The sequence below is a fragment of the Myripristis murdjan genome, chromosome 3 (assembly GCF_902150065.1).
Source record: "Myripristis murdjan chromosome 3, fMyrMur1.1, whole genome shotgun sequence".
NCBI classification, from domain to species: Eukaryota; Metazoa; Chordata; class Actinopteri; order Holocentriformes; family Holocentridae; genus Myripristis; species Myripristis murdjan.
The window spans coordinates 26419112-26433957 of record NC_043982.1 but is presented as its reverse complement, the minus strand read 5'-3'; the positions used below and the strand labels follow the sequence as shown (position 1 = coordinate 26433957).

The 14846-nt window shown below is 40.1% G+C and overlaps 1 protein-coding gene across 3 annotated transcripts in view; it reads right to left on the bottom strand.

Annotated features, from left to right (window-relative positions):
• phkb (phosphorylase kinase, beta) overlaps positions 1 to 14846 on the bottom strand; it is a 146252-nt gene that overhangs the window by 14883 nt on the left and 116523 nt on the right. For all 3 annotated transcript variants that reach the window (XM_030077121.1, XM_030077130.1, XM_030077138.1), the window contains 6 exons: positions 8862 to 8945; positions 7970 to 8074; positions 6525 to 6607; positions 5751 to 5841; positions 2512 to 2570; positions 402 to 564 (listed from right to left, as the gene is read on the bottom strand). In XM_030077121.1, coding sequence (XP_029932981.1) covers positions 402 to 564; positions 2512 to 2570; positions 5751 to 5841; positions 6525 to 6607; positions 7970 to 8074; positions 8862 to 8945 — 585 coding nt within the window. The remainder of the gene's footprint in view (positions 1 to 401; positions 565 to 2511; positions 2571 to 5750; positions 5842 to 6524; positions 6608 to 7969; positions 8075 to 8861; positions 8946 to 14846) is intronic.

The window sequence follows — 14846 nt, the reverse complement described above, 5'->3', positions numbered from 1 at the left end:
GACAGATTACTTTGATTAATTAATTGCAAATTCTACACTGGTAAAAGGGTCCTATCTACGCACTTTGTTATTCCACTTTCATTTACTCACATTGTTGATTTAAAAAAATTCCTTTTTATGGCAACTGAAACTGAACATGTTTTCAATGTTAAGTTACATTCATGGGGAAGTTTTTCAAATATTTCTTAGCAACAGTTTGGTTATACATAGCTTCTTTCTTTTGATTGATTTATTGATCAAAAAAGGGAACATAATATTATTCTTCCTGCATGTCATGAAACTTTGTGTTTAACCTTGTTTTCAGAATATGATTTATTTTCCACAGGGGGGCTAGAGGGGCTTTTTTAGATTTACTTTAGTGTAACATCCGCCTCCCCCTCCTCCTGTTCTGGTGGACTCACATGGAACTTCTGTATGATCTCGTAGGTTGATCGGTGCTGCCACTCGTCCACGTTGATCTCGGGCTGCTGCTCCAGGTCTGAGGCGTTAGGTGTGCTCGTCTGTCTCTTCACCTTTGAGTGCTTTGGCATTTCCAGCTCCTCGAAGCTCTTAAACTCTGGGATCCTGCACTCAATCACACAACACACACACACACACACAAAGGCATGCACACAGGGGAGAAATTGTGTTGGCCCCATGTACAGTGAGAGGTTTGACTGTTTTGTGTCATAAAGCTGTGTGTGAGTGTTTGTATGTCCTATATAGTATGATGCATTTTCTCACATTCATTTGCATAAAGCATGTTTGCATATAGCACAAGCATGTATTTCTATGTACAGTGGTCCCTCGCTATAACCCGGTTCACCTTTCGCGGCCTCGCAGTTTCGCGGATTTTTTTTAGTCCAATTTTGCATGCTTTATTTTTTTTTTTTTTTTTAACAGCGCATTGTGTTCTGCGTCCTGATTTGCTAAAGGAGAGCCCGCACATTGTGTTCTGCGTCCTGATTGGCTAAGGGACTGTAGACCATTGTCAATCAATCTCCTCCGTGCCGTGTCTCCTGTACAGTACAGAATGCATTCATTCTATAATACTGGACTTATTTTTCTACGAAGGTTTGAATTTTGAGAGTGTTTAAACAAGAGAGAAAAGTGAGAAAATTTTAATGCCTGTCTGAAAAAAGTGTATAAAGTGTGTAGTGAGGGGTTTTACAGCCTTAAAACATCTATAATAATTGTAAAGCTGACTACTTCGCGGATTTCGCCTATTACGGGTTATTTTTAGAACGTAACCCCCGCGATAAACGAGGGACCACTGTAAATGTATCTAGTTAATATACTTAATAAGTGGATCACAATTTTACTTTTTTTCATTTTTGAAATAGGAAACATAACTGCTATTCAGAACCACTGTCTAAATTGCAGTTACACCAAAAAATGTCATCTATAGCACACATTTTGAGTGACTTATTTCTTTATCCTGCAGCCTTTGAGTGTTTGAGACCTCCTGCTGACAGCAAAACAAACTAACTGGCATGACAATATAACCTTACAGAGGTGGAAAGTTACAAAGTACATTTACTCAGGCACTGAAGTACTTTTCTGAGGCACTGGTTCTTTACATGACTATTTCTATTTTGTGATTCTTTATAATTTTACTGCACTACATTTCCTGATAGGCGTAGGTAGTAGTTACTTTGTACAATACGGCATAATATGCAAAATATAATATGATAACCTTCTAAATATGATGTAGTGTTAGATTTGAAGAACAGTCAGATCTACTAGATATACTGATGTGTAGGTCTGGGTGATAATTTAATATTACTGTTAATCATATTACAACAGCATCATACCGTGATGTTCTGGTTTTGGGATATCGTGATACACAATTCTGCTGTCCAAACCGATTACCACTTGGCTCAATGGGATGAACCTTAATTTGACTATTTAACATGTGACCTTGCATACATCACATTGTGATATATATACTCAGTGACCACTTTATTAGGTCCACCTGTACAATCTAATGCAGTTCAATGAAACAGCTCTGCCAGAAATTAAGAAAGATTATAATGTTTAGTTTTTGATGACACTGTGGATAATGTGCATGTTTAATTATATGTTTATTATTGAGATTGTAGTTTGCAGAGGTCCTGTACTGGACTACATTATATTTAGAGGTGTTTCTAATTTTTTGGGAACAGAATAGTAGAAACACTTCAATAAAATCCAGTCCAGTACAAAAGCACCACTAACTATGAGCTTGATGCAAAACAAATGATTGAATTAACACTTCTATTACAATCACAAAAAGAAAACCTGAGCATTACAGGCATCATAAAAGTAAACTTTATGGCAGAGAAGTTGTATTGGATTGTATTAGACTGTGCAGGTGTACCTATTAATGTGGCCACTGAGTGTATATAGATATAGAAATAAATACAGGATAAAAAATCCTCATGAGTATTGTGATAATGATTTTGCCCAGACCCCCTGTTGTGTAACCACTGCCACCTTGGCAGAGATAAATCTGCCAGAAGTTGTGTCAGAAAGACAGAAAGAAGCTCTTACTCTGCCTCGTTGACACGCAGGAAGTCCAGCTGCTCCACGACTGCTCCAGATATCAGGGTCTACATCATTTGTGTGATAAAAGACACATTAAATGATTTGCAAAATGGTTTTTCTGTCAACAGGGGATTCAACAGCACTATGCCTGTGAAAATGAGCAAAGAGATGTACCAGGAAACTATTCTGCAAAGACAAACTTGTGGGAAAGATAACAGAGGAAAAGATCCATCAAACGCAGCTGTATAAATTCCCATGGGGAAGTCTGTCAGGGGGCGCAGTATACACAACAATAGTCTGAAAAATGTCGATGGTGACAAATGAGACAGCAGTAGCGGGCTGCACAGTCACTTCACTACTTCAAATTATACAAATGTGGATGGCTGCAGGAACAAGTGAGCATCTCAGGTGGTAATACGAAGACACAACTTGAGCTGCTTTGAAAATACACCAGAGCAGGAGCAAAGTGAGCAGTTCACTGTGGTCTAATTGTGATATTAGCCAATTCTAAACCAAAAAAACAGAGGCGTGGGGAAACAGCAATCCTGTTACCCATAACAATGAGATGATAAAGAGTCATGGTGCTTTCAAAGCTCTAGGAGTTTGCTGTGAAGTGAATAGCTAAACAGGAAGAGCAAAGGAAAACAAAAGAAAAAAAGGGAACATATGACAAACTGTCTGGGCTGAACACAGGCAGTTTGTTGTGTTGCAAAGCCTGTCATAAGTTTGCAAAAGCAGTGGAGTTTAGTCTAAAGTTTAAGCGAAACTATCTGCCTTAACTCCCAGGACAACAGTTTTGAATATACATACTATTATCCATATTAACAATTTAGTCTCTTATTCAGGGTGAGACGATCTCTCTTGCATCAAATGCTAATCAATTTATTTCCAGAGTTTTCTTGAATCAAATTTCATTTACCTGATACTGGTGGGCTAATCTGCCTTATTCTGCCCTGTTTCAACATATTTATGAATATGAGGCTGAATGACTTGGTAAAATCAGGATTTCTTCAGTGCAGTACAACAACACAGCTCCACAAAATATTACCCTAAACTTCAAATGTTGATTGAATTGAATATAATGTACTGTGGTATGCTGAATTTAGGCATTCATGACAAATACAAATCTTGGACGAAGGTGGGCTCAGGCCCATTTCATTATTGATTTTTCTCATGTTAATTTAACTCATTGTGAAGCATCCAGGCTCAGAAAGCTCTGCCTCCCACATGATGGGTGCACTATTTAAAATTCGGCAGACAAAATAACCAGTTGTATAAGTGAGAATAAATAAATGAATAAACAGTGTGGCTCCCAATGTGCCTTTGATAGAGAAAGCTCAGAAACAAGAAAAAAAAGTTTCCAAGGCTATTAAAAGAAGTGAGAACCTGAGCAACACCAAAGGCACCTCTCTATGTAACTAACATTTTTCATCTGGACTACCGCAAACTAGTTCAGACCTCCTAGCTAGATGCTGAACGTCATGCTGTGCTGAGCTGTGCAGGGCTGCCATTAGGCTTTGTGGCTGCACTGATGTTGTGGGGGAATGCTAAAAAATATTAGCTGTTTGTCTGTTAATAGTGTTGTAGTTAAGCTACAGTAAACTAGCTGTTCTGCTCTGAAAATACAGCAGGTTGGAGAGAAGGGGTGGGTTGGTTTGAGAAACTCTTGGCTGCATGCTAGAGAATCAGGCAGAGTTAAACCTGATTGGAGAGGTTACACTTTCAGGATTAGTTGAAGAAACACAGGCTTTGTGCCAGTACCCTCACTTGTAGTCTTGAGTGCACATTTATGGGCCATTGAGTAAGTGTGGATGACCATCCCATACCTGAAAATGCCAAAACACAGGTGCACTTAATCCCCACTTAATGAACCCTTACCGTAATATCGTTTTGGAGAACTATTTAGGGCTATAGTCTACAAATCATCAGGAGTCTGTATGCTGAAAGGAAGGAGTGGCATTTAGGATGGCAGGCTAGAAAATATTCCTTTTTAAGAAAAGTTATATTAGCCTCCATTATTGGGCAATATGCTCAGTATAAATTAAGAAAGTGTGAACCAATTATTTTCTAATTTATTTAAATCTTTATTTGCTTATTTTTCATAGTATGTATTTATGATTGATAAGCCTATTGTTTTACTGTTTGGATTGCTAATTGTGTCTTTATTTTACATCTTTTTTTTTTAGAAAATGTATCCTGTATGTCATTTGTGAGTCAGCAACTGCTGATGCAACTCCATACACAAGTCAAGTAGCAATTTGGCTGAGCAGAAAGGCTGCAATTGTGGGTATTGGGACAAAGCCAGAGAAACATAACATAACCTGACCAACTGTGTTACTCCACCCACAAGCAGAACAGCTGTGAGTCATCCAGCCAATGGAAACAACTGGGTGGCAGGGTTCTCCGGTCTCTGTTTTGATTCAGACTCGTCATTATTGTGCCTACGAGACTCAGCATATTAAAATTTTGGCCTCCAGATAAGCTGATATTTAAGAGAAGCAGTAGCAGGGAAAGTTGATGTGTTCCCAAAAAAACAGATGACACCTTGTAATACGATTTATTGAGAGATTAGTAATATTCTACAATTTCTCCCTGTGTCACATTTATTTCAGAGATGGCTGCGATATTCCTCCTGCCTGAAATGAGAGGAGCAGGTGGCATGTTTTTTTTTGTTGTTGTTATCAGTGTGGGCTGCTCTTATGAAGATCTCGTAAAATGCAAATGATCAGATGTGGTGGTAACAGTGACAGTAAAACTGATCCAGTCTGCTTTGTGGACTGAAAATGTGACAGACCAACATCCCATCATACTGACCCTGGCTCGATGTAGCATCAGAAAGTCCATTTTGTTCATCTTACAATAACAAACTTGATTTGTATAGCAGTTCTCAGTTTGTTACAGCATAAGAAAAAGCACAGTCATTAGGTGGAAAACTGACTCCATAAAACCAAGCAGATAAAAGTTGGCTAAGGCTTAACTTTTAGCAACACTCAGTGATATCAAAACTAGTTTGTAATTTTTTTATTGTGTTTAATTGGATTATTTATTTTTACAAGCATCTTTGGATGTGATTTTAACTAAGCCCAACTGGATTTCTACCTCACCTGCACATTTGTATATTTTAATACAAATATGAAATGAGTGCAATGGATCGAACTGAATCAAATCAAGGCCTGTTGGTCAGTGTGATATATGACTAAATCAATTAATGAGCAAATACAGTTTTCTGATCAAGTAAACCTAACCTGAAGTCTGTCCACGTGAACTTTCACCCCTCCAATGTTGCCCTTCTTGAACGATGCCAGCATGTCCAGCACCGGGTTGAAGCGGCTTCCCCTGGTCACAAAGAAACAAAATGACAAGAATATTAAGATCTCATGTGTGTCTGTTATCCTATCCAGTCCTGACTAACATTATTCATCTTCACAATGACTTTCCAAACACGATGCCAATCCTGAACGAACCGTGACAATAAAACCATCACATCTCGCATTTTTAACTACGCTATCACAGCTCATTACAGCCTGACCGTCGCACCATTTTGGCTCTGTACTGTCTCTTTCCATACAGGTCATCATCTCGATCAATAGCTAGCTAATGACTATTGAGCTGCTTCTATGAGAGCCACTGATTCGTTCCAGATGCTGCAGTCAGGCTGTTTAAGCGTTTGTAGTGTGTTTAACATATGGCTCTCCGGATAACAGTCAATACTGCTGCAATCAGCCCAAAAGGCGTGCTACAGTGATACAAATGAGACGCATTATCGCCCAATCAACGAGCAAACGCTGTAGCACCTGCATGCTATAAAGATAAATCGTACAGACTGAAAGAAAAGAGAGAACGAGACCAAGAGAAACATTAGATGAAAGAAAAGGACTTGCTTTCATTAGAAGTGACTATTGATATATTTTCTTGAATCGGTGAAAAAAAACAGAGAAAGAGGCTGAGGTGAGGAGAGACAGGAAGAGGCAGGACAGGCAGACAGGTATGGATGGACAGTGGGAGAGGAGATTGTGTACTTGATGTTATCCTCGCGGATGAGAACCAGGAAGAGAGGACGTCCCTGCATCTTCCAGCACTGCTTGATGAACTGCAGGGCATTCTGCACACAGAGACACAGAATCATTATAAAGTATTACAGTAACTGGTTGACTGAAAAAGGAAAAAAGGAAATGTTTGTGTTTTCATAATAATAATAATAATAATAATAATAAAAGGTTTTGAAGTAAAAAGCAAAAAAAAAAAAAAAAAAAATGCCTTAAGGATCCAACCCAGGGACCCACCAATATATAAACTGATATTCCAATATATAGGTATTGGAAGATGTTGACTTTAAAAAGCAAATATTGATGTTCAAATTGTCCAAATTGTGGAACTGTTACTTTTATGACTTTTGTTTCTAGGAGTGAAGCACAAGGTGCATTATGCAAAATTACTGTGGGCATTTTGCAATTTTGTATACTTTTACTAAATCTGATTTACATTTCAAATTCCTACTATGATTCTTGCTGTGAACAAGGTTATTGTAACTGGCACTGTGTATTTCACTCAGGTTGTTCAAAGGTTATTTGCAGAGCTCATTTATCAAAACACATATCTCAAATTGTATTTTTTCTAGGAATCATGTTTTTTCCAGACGACATCAATCAAAAATCATACTGGTAGGCTGATACATAGTCAATAACGGCTTTTGTAATAAAATTCTGAATTTGAATTCAGAAAGTATGTTACATGAAGCATTACATACAATACTCAGGGAGAAACAAACTCTTAATTTTCTTTGTAAGGCTAGCTATTCTCTGTATCTGTGTGTATCAGAGATGCAACTGAGCATCTGTGGTTGATTAATCTAGTTTATACCGCTCTGTTTTGAACAGACTTTATTATAAACACTGTTAACCAGGACAGGTGTGACCCGGCATGATGACTGATACTTTGGACAGTATAAGAGAGAGTCTGCAGCCACAGCAAATGTTTTATCATATTATATAACACAAATATGGATATCATAACCATATACTGAATAAAAAAATTAAGATAATTTCAGTTTTAAATTAAAGTGAGGTTTGCTATTTGACCATTTATCTGAAATCTAGACTTTTCTGAATTCCTAAAACAAATGTTTTCTGAATTGAACCCCACACTCATGTATATAAGACATGTTTTTTGTGAGAGCTTTGTGCACCTGACAAAAATGACACATATATTTGAAAGTGAGTGGTTGTTGTTTTGCTGTAATAGTGGGCTGTTTTCCTGTGTGTGTTGAAGACCTGGAGCAGAAAATAGAGCAGACCGCCCACATAGAAACCCACAGAGAGTGTTGAGGGAGTGAAACCAAACTAGACAGAGACTTGATTCAGCCACGTAACATACAGCAAACATCAATATCCTGTTTATGTCTTACAGTCAGTCGTCCGATTTGTGAATACACCTGCATGGATTCGCTGAGTGTAACCTGACTTACCTTGATGTCATCAATCAGCAGCATGACATCCTGGGACAGATAGAAGTCACTTAGATCAAACACTATTGGGTAGCACACCACGGTTTTTCCCAGGATACGATAAATCTGGAGGGAGGAAAACACAGAGACACACACACACTGTTGCATTAGAAGATGAATGGCTTACAAATAGCCACATATGCATTATTCTGGGCAGCATATAAAACAAGCCATCAATCCTAAGGTAGAGGGGACACAGCCTCTTTATACATTCTGGAGAACATGCATACACACACAAAATTGAAGAACAAAAATGTACTGCATTCTTTTTAACACACACACACACACACACACACACTTTCACATACACACGCATACACACACTGATGAGGATAATGTCCTCTGGCAGTCTGCCATCTTTCCCATAAATGTTCCATTATATTATTGTCTTAGCGATGCGTTGGGAGCTGTGATTCATTTGTTTGGCGACGTCTTCGTTTGAGAAATTTGCTATAACTCAACGCATTTGGTCCTGCTGTGACCTTCATTTGGGAGACACAGCAAAATAACAGCAGCACACACATACACACACACACACACACACACATGCACACAATCACACACACAGTCACACACACAGCCTGTCTGACAGCAGCTTAGCATATCAAAATGCACCTCAAAGTCCTCCGACTAAGCAAAATCTATTCAGCATTCAGTGATGCATTTGTCTGAGGAGAACTGAGTAAACTGCAACTAAATCTGATGAATATTTTCTGAGCTGCACTCAAAACCCACACAGCTCTTGGAGTTTATGCAGGTCGATATGCAGGAAGCTTGATAGGGCTCACCTACGACCTGTGCAGAGGGGTGAGTCAAAGTGCGTGTGTATATGTGTGTATTAAAACTCACATACCTTGCAGGTTCCAATGCAGCCCACTGGCCTCTCTGGACGCCCACTGAGCCCCAGCTTCTTATTGATGGCCAGGAAGCGGTATGCCTGAGGGAGGACACACACATACACATACACACACACACACACACACATACACACACACACACACACACACACACACACACACACACAACCCCACACAAAACAAACACACACAGACACACACACAAAACACACACACACACACACACACACACACACAGGTATTTCATCTCTTAGTCCAAAATGCACAGACAACACCATCTTAAGGCTCATTTATGCTCAGCGTTAAATATGTACATGGATATGGATGGAGCCTTCTGTCCATACTCTGCGTTCATTTCATCCAGATTTGTGCATGTTCTCAGGAAGGTTACAGACATGGACGAAATGGAGCAGTATGACCAGGAATCCTGGGTCCAGTATAGCCAATACCTCAAGCGAGACCAGTCCATGAGCAGTGGCGGTTCTGCCCATGTTGCCGCCCTGGGCGAAATTATTGCCTTGCGCCCTTGCATCCCTTGCTTAGACCCCAATATTAGAGGAGGGTGTTTTTTCAGGGCATTTTCAATGGAAAAAATATTGTCTTATACAGGGACGGTTTTTGCTATAGGCAGTGTGCAGGGCGCAATCTACTTGGGGGCGCACGAGAAAAAAAAAAATCGCCTACCGTATTGACCCGCAATATGCCGCGGCACCATCAGTCGGCATCACGCGAGCCGGCCGCGGCACCGGCCGGTACCGCGCCCACCCGGTCAGGTCTGCTGGATCTGACAGGTGAGCGGCCTGATGCCAGCTGGTGCCGCGGCCGGCTCGCGTGATGCCGCCTGATGGTGCCGCAGGGGCGGGGGGGTTGGAGTAGTAACATGAAAGGGTGCAAGCCAGTAATTTCGCCTAGGGCGGCAACATAGGCAGAACCACCACTGGCCTTATATTCAGATGAATACGGTTATAGAAAACTGCTTTGCAGCGCTGATGATTTTTTATTTTTTTTTTGGCGCTCGTGCCGCCCCCCACGTGACATGAAAAAATGCCGCCCCGGGCGGCTGCCCGGTTCGCCCGTGCCTAAAACCGCTACTGTCCATGAGTGACAAACAATGAAGAAATTTCTGTCTTTGACAATATTAGAAAAAATAATTATCTGTCACAATGTATTAATGACATTACAGACCACCGCCATCTACACTGCTGCCTCCACTTTTACCTCTTTTTTAGCAGGTACATTATTACAACCTCCTTCACTGCCGACATATTTGTGGTTGTCAGAAACTTTTGACTCTGAGCTGCCCTCCAGTGGATGTATTGTTTAACATTCAACGTAAAGGACGCATAGAAGTTCATGGGAAGTGACGTCTGTCACTTCATCATTTGAAATGGACATCTTTATTTTCACACGTAAAGGGAGCATAATGAAGCCTTTATTTGTAACCATTAAAACAGATGATTAATATCTAAGTTTTTTGGCATTTCTGTATTATTTGATAGTGATAGTAGAGAGAGGGACAGGAAAGGGAGGGGAAACAGAGCGCAAAGGATCCAGGCCAGATTCGAACGCAGGCTACTGAGGTAAGGACTTGATATATGGTAGGCACTCTACTAGGTGAATCCTGCTGCAGTTTCAAAGTTTCTACATTCTTAGTAAAATTGGTTTATATTCTTTTGATTTTGGCACTTATTACTTGATTTTTAGCCACATTAGCAATAGTGTGGGGCTTTGTAAATGGCAATGTTGGTCAGCCTGTTCACCAATAGGTCACATATAGGTCATGTTCACCAAAGCTCTGACTGATAGGTCAAACCATGTGCTTAACCCTGCAGTCACACACATCATCAACTCCTTGCTTACAACGGATGTGTTCCCCACTGCTCTTAAACATGCTCAGGTCACCTGCTGCTCAAAAAACCTACACTCAACACCTCACTCCTACCCCTCTTTTCAAAAACACTTGAGTGCACAGTCTAAAACCAAGTCTATGAATTCATTTCTGAGTACAACCAGTTCGACCCAAATCAGTCCAATTTTAAGAGGGGTCACTCTGGGGCGCCCCGGTGGCTAACCGATTAAGAACGCGTACCATGTACCAGGGCTTAGTCCTGATTGCAGCGACCAGGGTTTCGGATCCAACCTCGGGTCCTTTGCTGCATGTCATCCCCTCTCTCTCCCCTGCCTTTCCTGTATATCTCTACTGTGGCTGTCAAATAAAGCAGAAATGCCAAAAGAATAATCTTTAAAAAAAAAAAAAAAAAAAAAAGGACCACTTTACTGAGACTGCATCCCTATTGCTGCTACATCTGTCAGCTGCCTTCGACAAGGTTAACTACCAAATCCTCCTCTCCACACTCACTGATCTTGGTGTGTCAGGATCTGCCCTCCACTGGCTCATGTCCTACCTCTCAGGGAGATCTTTTAGATCTTTTATCTTGGTGGGGGGAAGTGTCCAAAGTGCACAGCTTATTAACAGGGGTTCCTCAAGGGTCAGTGCTTGGTCCCCTTCACTTCTCAATGTAAACCACCATACATGGTGCAATCATCTGTTCCCATGGTTTCTCATACCACTGCTGTGCTGACCATACCAACCTCCTTATATCGTTCTAGCCAGAAGACCCCATAGTCTCTGCATGGATCTTGTCATGCCTTGCCAATATCTCAGCATGGATGAAGAACGCCACCTTCAACTCAACCTTTCTAAGAATGAGGTCCTTGTAATCCCTGCTAATCCCTCTATACAAAAACACATGAATGTCCATCTTGAATCATGCCCACAAGGTCCACCCAAAACTTAGCTGTCAAGATTGATGACCAGCTAACCTTTGCAGTTCATGTGGCCTCCATTACTCAGTCATGTCAATTTGCTGCTCTTTCCTGAACACCTCCATAACCGATAGAGTGAAAAAAAAATACTTCTATGCAGTCTGTGTATTGCCTCTGTAATCATGTTGTTCTCTCCTGACTAGATCTTTGCTTGTATTGTATTAACTCTCAGTTGTATGTCACTTTCAATAAAAAACATCTGTTAAATGGAACTGTAACATGTTATCTGGGCTTTACAGTTACAATAGGCTTCACTTTCTGCAGGGAGTAGTCTTCATATGGGTAGTTTAGTCAGTGTTTCCCTGCAGCAACAACCCACCATGGTAAGATGATTTTTTAATCAATAACCTCTTTCCGGTAAAATGCACCTTCATGATCAAAGGGAAAACAGCAACACATGGTCAAGGAAAGAGCGAGAAACGCACAGAATGCTGCCTACAATATTAAAATTGCTGTAATATTTTTTTAGTATTTCTAAAATCATCCAATGGTGTCACTGTTTAGTCAATAATATAACAGCAAATCACCAACTCTGGCATTTCTTTCAGTAAAAACATGGAAATATTGATATTGTAGCAATATCACAGATAAATAGCGGTTAAACTTATATCTACTACTCTTTCACTGCTGTGTATTTTTAACTCACTCACCTGCCTGGGACGCATTGTGTTATGCTGTCATTTTGTATTGTGTTGTGTTGTCTAGTATGTGTCTGTGATGTCAAGTGTACGCACTGATGCTCTGCACAACTGAAGTTCCTAACGGAAAAATAAAGTTCTTTGAATTGAATTGAATTGAATTGAATCCCCACAGTGCCAAAAAGACATATTTACTATTGGTATCCTCTGCAGATTGTTTTCATTTGCTGAGCCACATGCAGTTCAAAGAACAGATTTATTATACATATAACCCGCTGAAGAGCTGCAGCAGTATGAACTGTGTGAGCCAAGGCGAAAAAAAACAAGGAGGGAGTTAAGTTGTGCTTTTATAAAGCAAACCCAGCTTCTTTGTCATACAATGTAAAGAAAGACAAATATAGTATTTGTATATTATAACTGTTCTGGTAAGTATTGATTCTGGCATGAACATCTTTCCACAGGTACAAACTTTGTATTGAGCTCCATTATCAACAACACAGGCCTCTAGTCACTAACTCACTCATCTGCTCACACAGCCCAGACAAACACTTTAGTCTCAAATGCAGACTCCTAGCAGGCCTGTGGAACTGAGTCGTAATCTTATGGCCCTTTTCGATTGTCAAGGACGAACCTGGAACTTTCTTTAACCTGAGACTTGCCAGAGCCTGTGAATTTCATGGGCTGACTTTTTTTTCCTTTTCCACTGCATGGAGAAGCAACCGTGAAGAGCAGGATGTGCTCAAGGCTTAATCGTTTTGTAGTTTTACTTTATTTTTCTCCACTGTTTGGCTGTGCAGTGCATGTCCTGCTCTCTTAAATGCAGTGAATTTTTTAAATATATTTTTTTTCCATTTCTAACCACTGATCTATAATATTATGATAAAAATGAGTTTGTAGATCAGTGTTTCCAACAACCAAGAGAGAGCCTGCTAAATATTGCAAAACATCAAGAAAAGCCAGTCAGTTAAATGAAAACAGTCATGAAGCATCAGGCTGATTAACTAACCTATTTTAACCCCTGCTTGTTGAAAGACGATAACAGCTTCAGACACTTTTTGCAGTGTTTGCTACCAAATTACCACATGGACCAGTCAAGACGACGGCTCCTCCTAAGAGTTCCTGGAACTCAGATTTTAGAATCACCTCCCTAGAGGACCAAACCATGGTCCAAGAACTTAACCTGTAACTGTGTCATTGCCAGTGGACATGCTTTAAAAACCTGTGAAACAGCCCACATGGCATGGCACACCTCAGAATGTTCTCGCAGTCAAAAAGCGTCATTAGACTCTTACATGTGTATGCATGAATTTAATTAATTTAATTTAAATTTTCTCTTTGTGGTGACTATTTTTGGAGGTGAATGGGGCAGTTTGGTTATCACGGGACGTAATAGAGAGCTTCTGTACATATGTGTTACATATATGTTATATGTATTTGTGTTTTTTTAGGATGTACTTCACAAAACTGTAACTGTAAAAATGTATATTTGTGTTAAAATAATGAACAATAGTTCTCTCTCTCTCTCTCTCTCTCTCTCTCTCTCTCGCTCTCTCTCTCTCTCTATATATATATATATATACTTTGCAGATCTGGATCTGATCTGCTTTATTTTGCCAACAGTTTGAAGCCATAGTCTTCCATTTGAAATGCCAGGCGAGCACAGTACAGTTTCCACTGTGAGTCTATCATTTGTCTGCCCCACGGAAGCATTTCTGTTGTTGCTGCTCATAAGCTGAAATTACCTCCATAAGGCAGAACCACCTCCTGGTATTAGCTCTGTGTAAAGTTATGAGACGTGGCGATAATGAAAGGTCCCTGCGCTGCCATCAGCGGCCTGCTTAGCAGACCCAAGCACACCCAGGGGCCCCGCTGCTGATAACACTGTGTTGTACTGAGACACACAGGCCCATAAGAACAGACAGCCAGAACTAATGTCATGCACGCAGTTGGAAACATTTCCACACAAGCCAGAAGAACTGCAAAAAAAAAAAAATACCCATTTTAAATTTTGCATTGAGTCTTACTTTTCTCAAAACAAGTGAAAATGTCTGCACACAGTTAAAGGAGATGAGATAATTTAACTTGTTTCCAATGCAGATCAACTTGTTTCAAGGCAAATGATCTGCCATGTTATGCCTTGTTTGAAGATACTTGAATCAAGTGAAAATGCACTGAAAACAAGTGGAATTATCTCAGCACACAGGAGGTTGTTTCACTTGTTCAAAGAAAATATGATTTTAAGGCAGGGAATGAGACTAAACGACTGGCTGAGATTGACTTCTGTTCAGTACAGAACACTGATTTTTCAAACTATGCTGTGTTTGTTTTAGTGCTCAGTCTACAGCAGCCCTTTACCACTCACAGAGAGCCCTCATGCTCGACATAAACAACCAGTTCTGATATAAATTTGGGGGAAAGGATCATGCAATTTGGAAGGATGTGATGCTCTGGAAATGCTTAATCTTTTCTACACAGTGTAATTCTATCACCAATTGCCAACGGTGGAGGAAGGAGCCA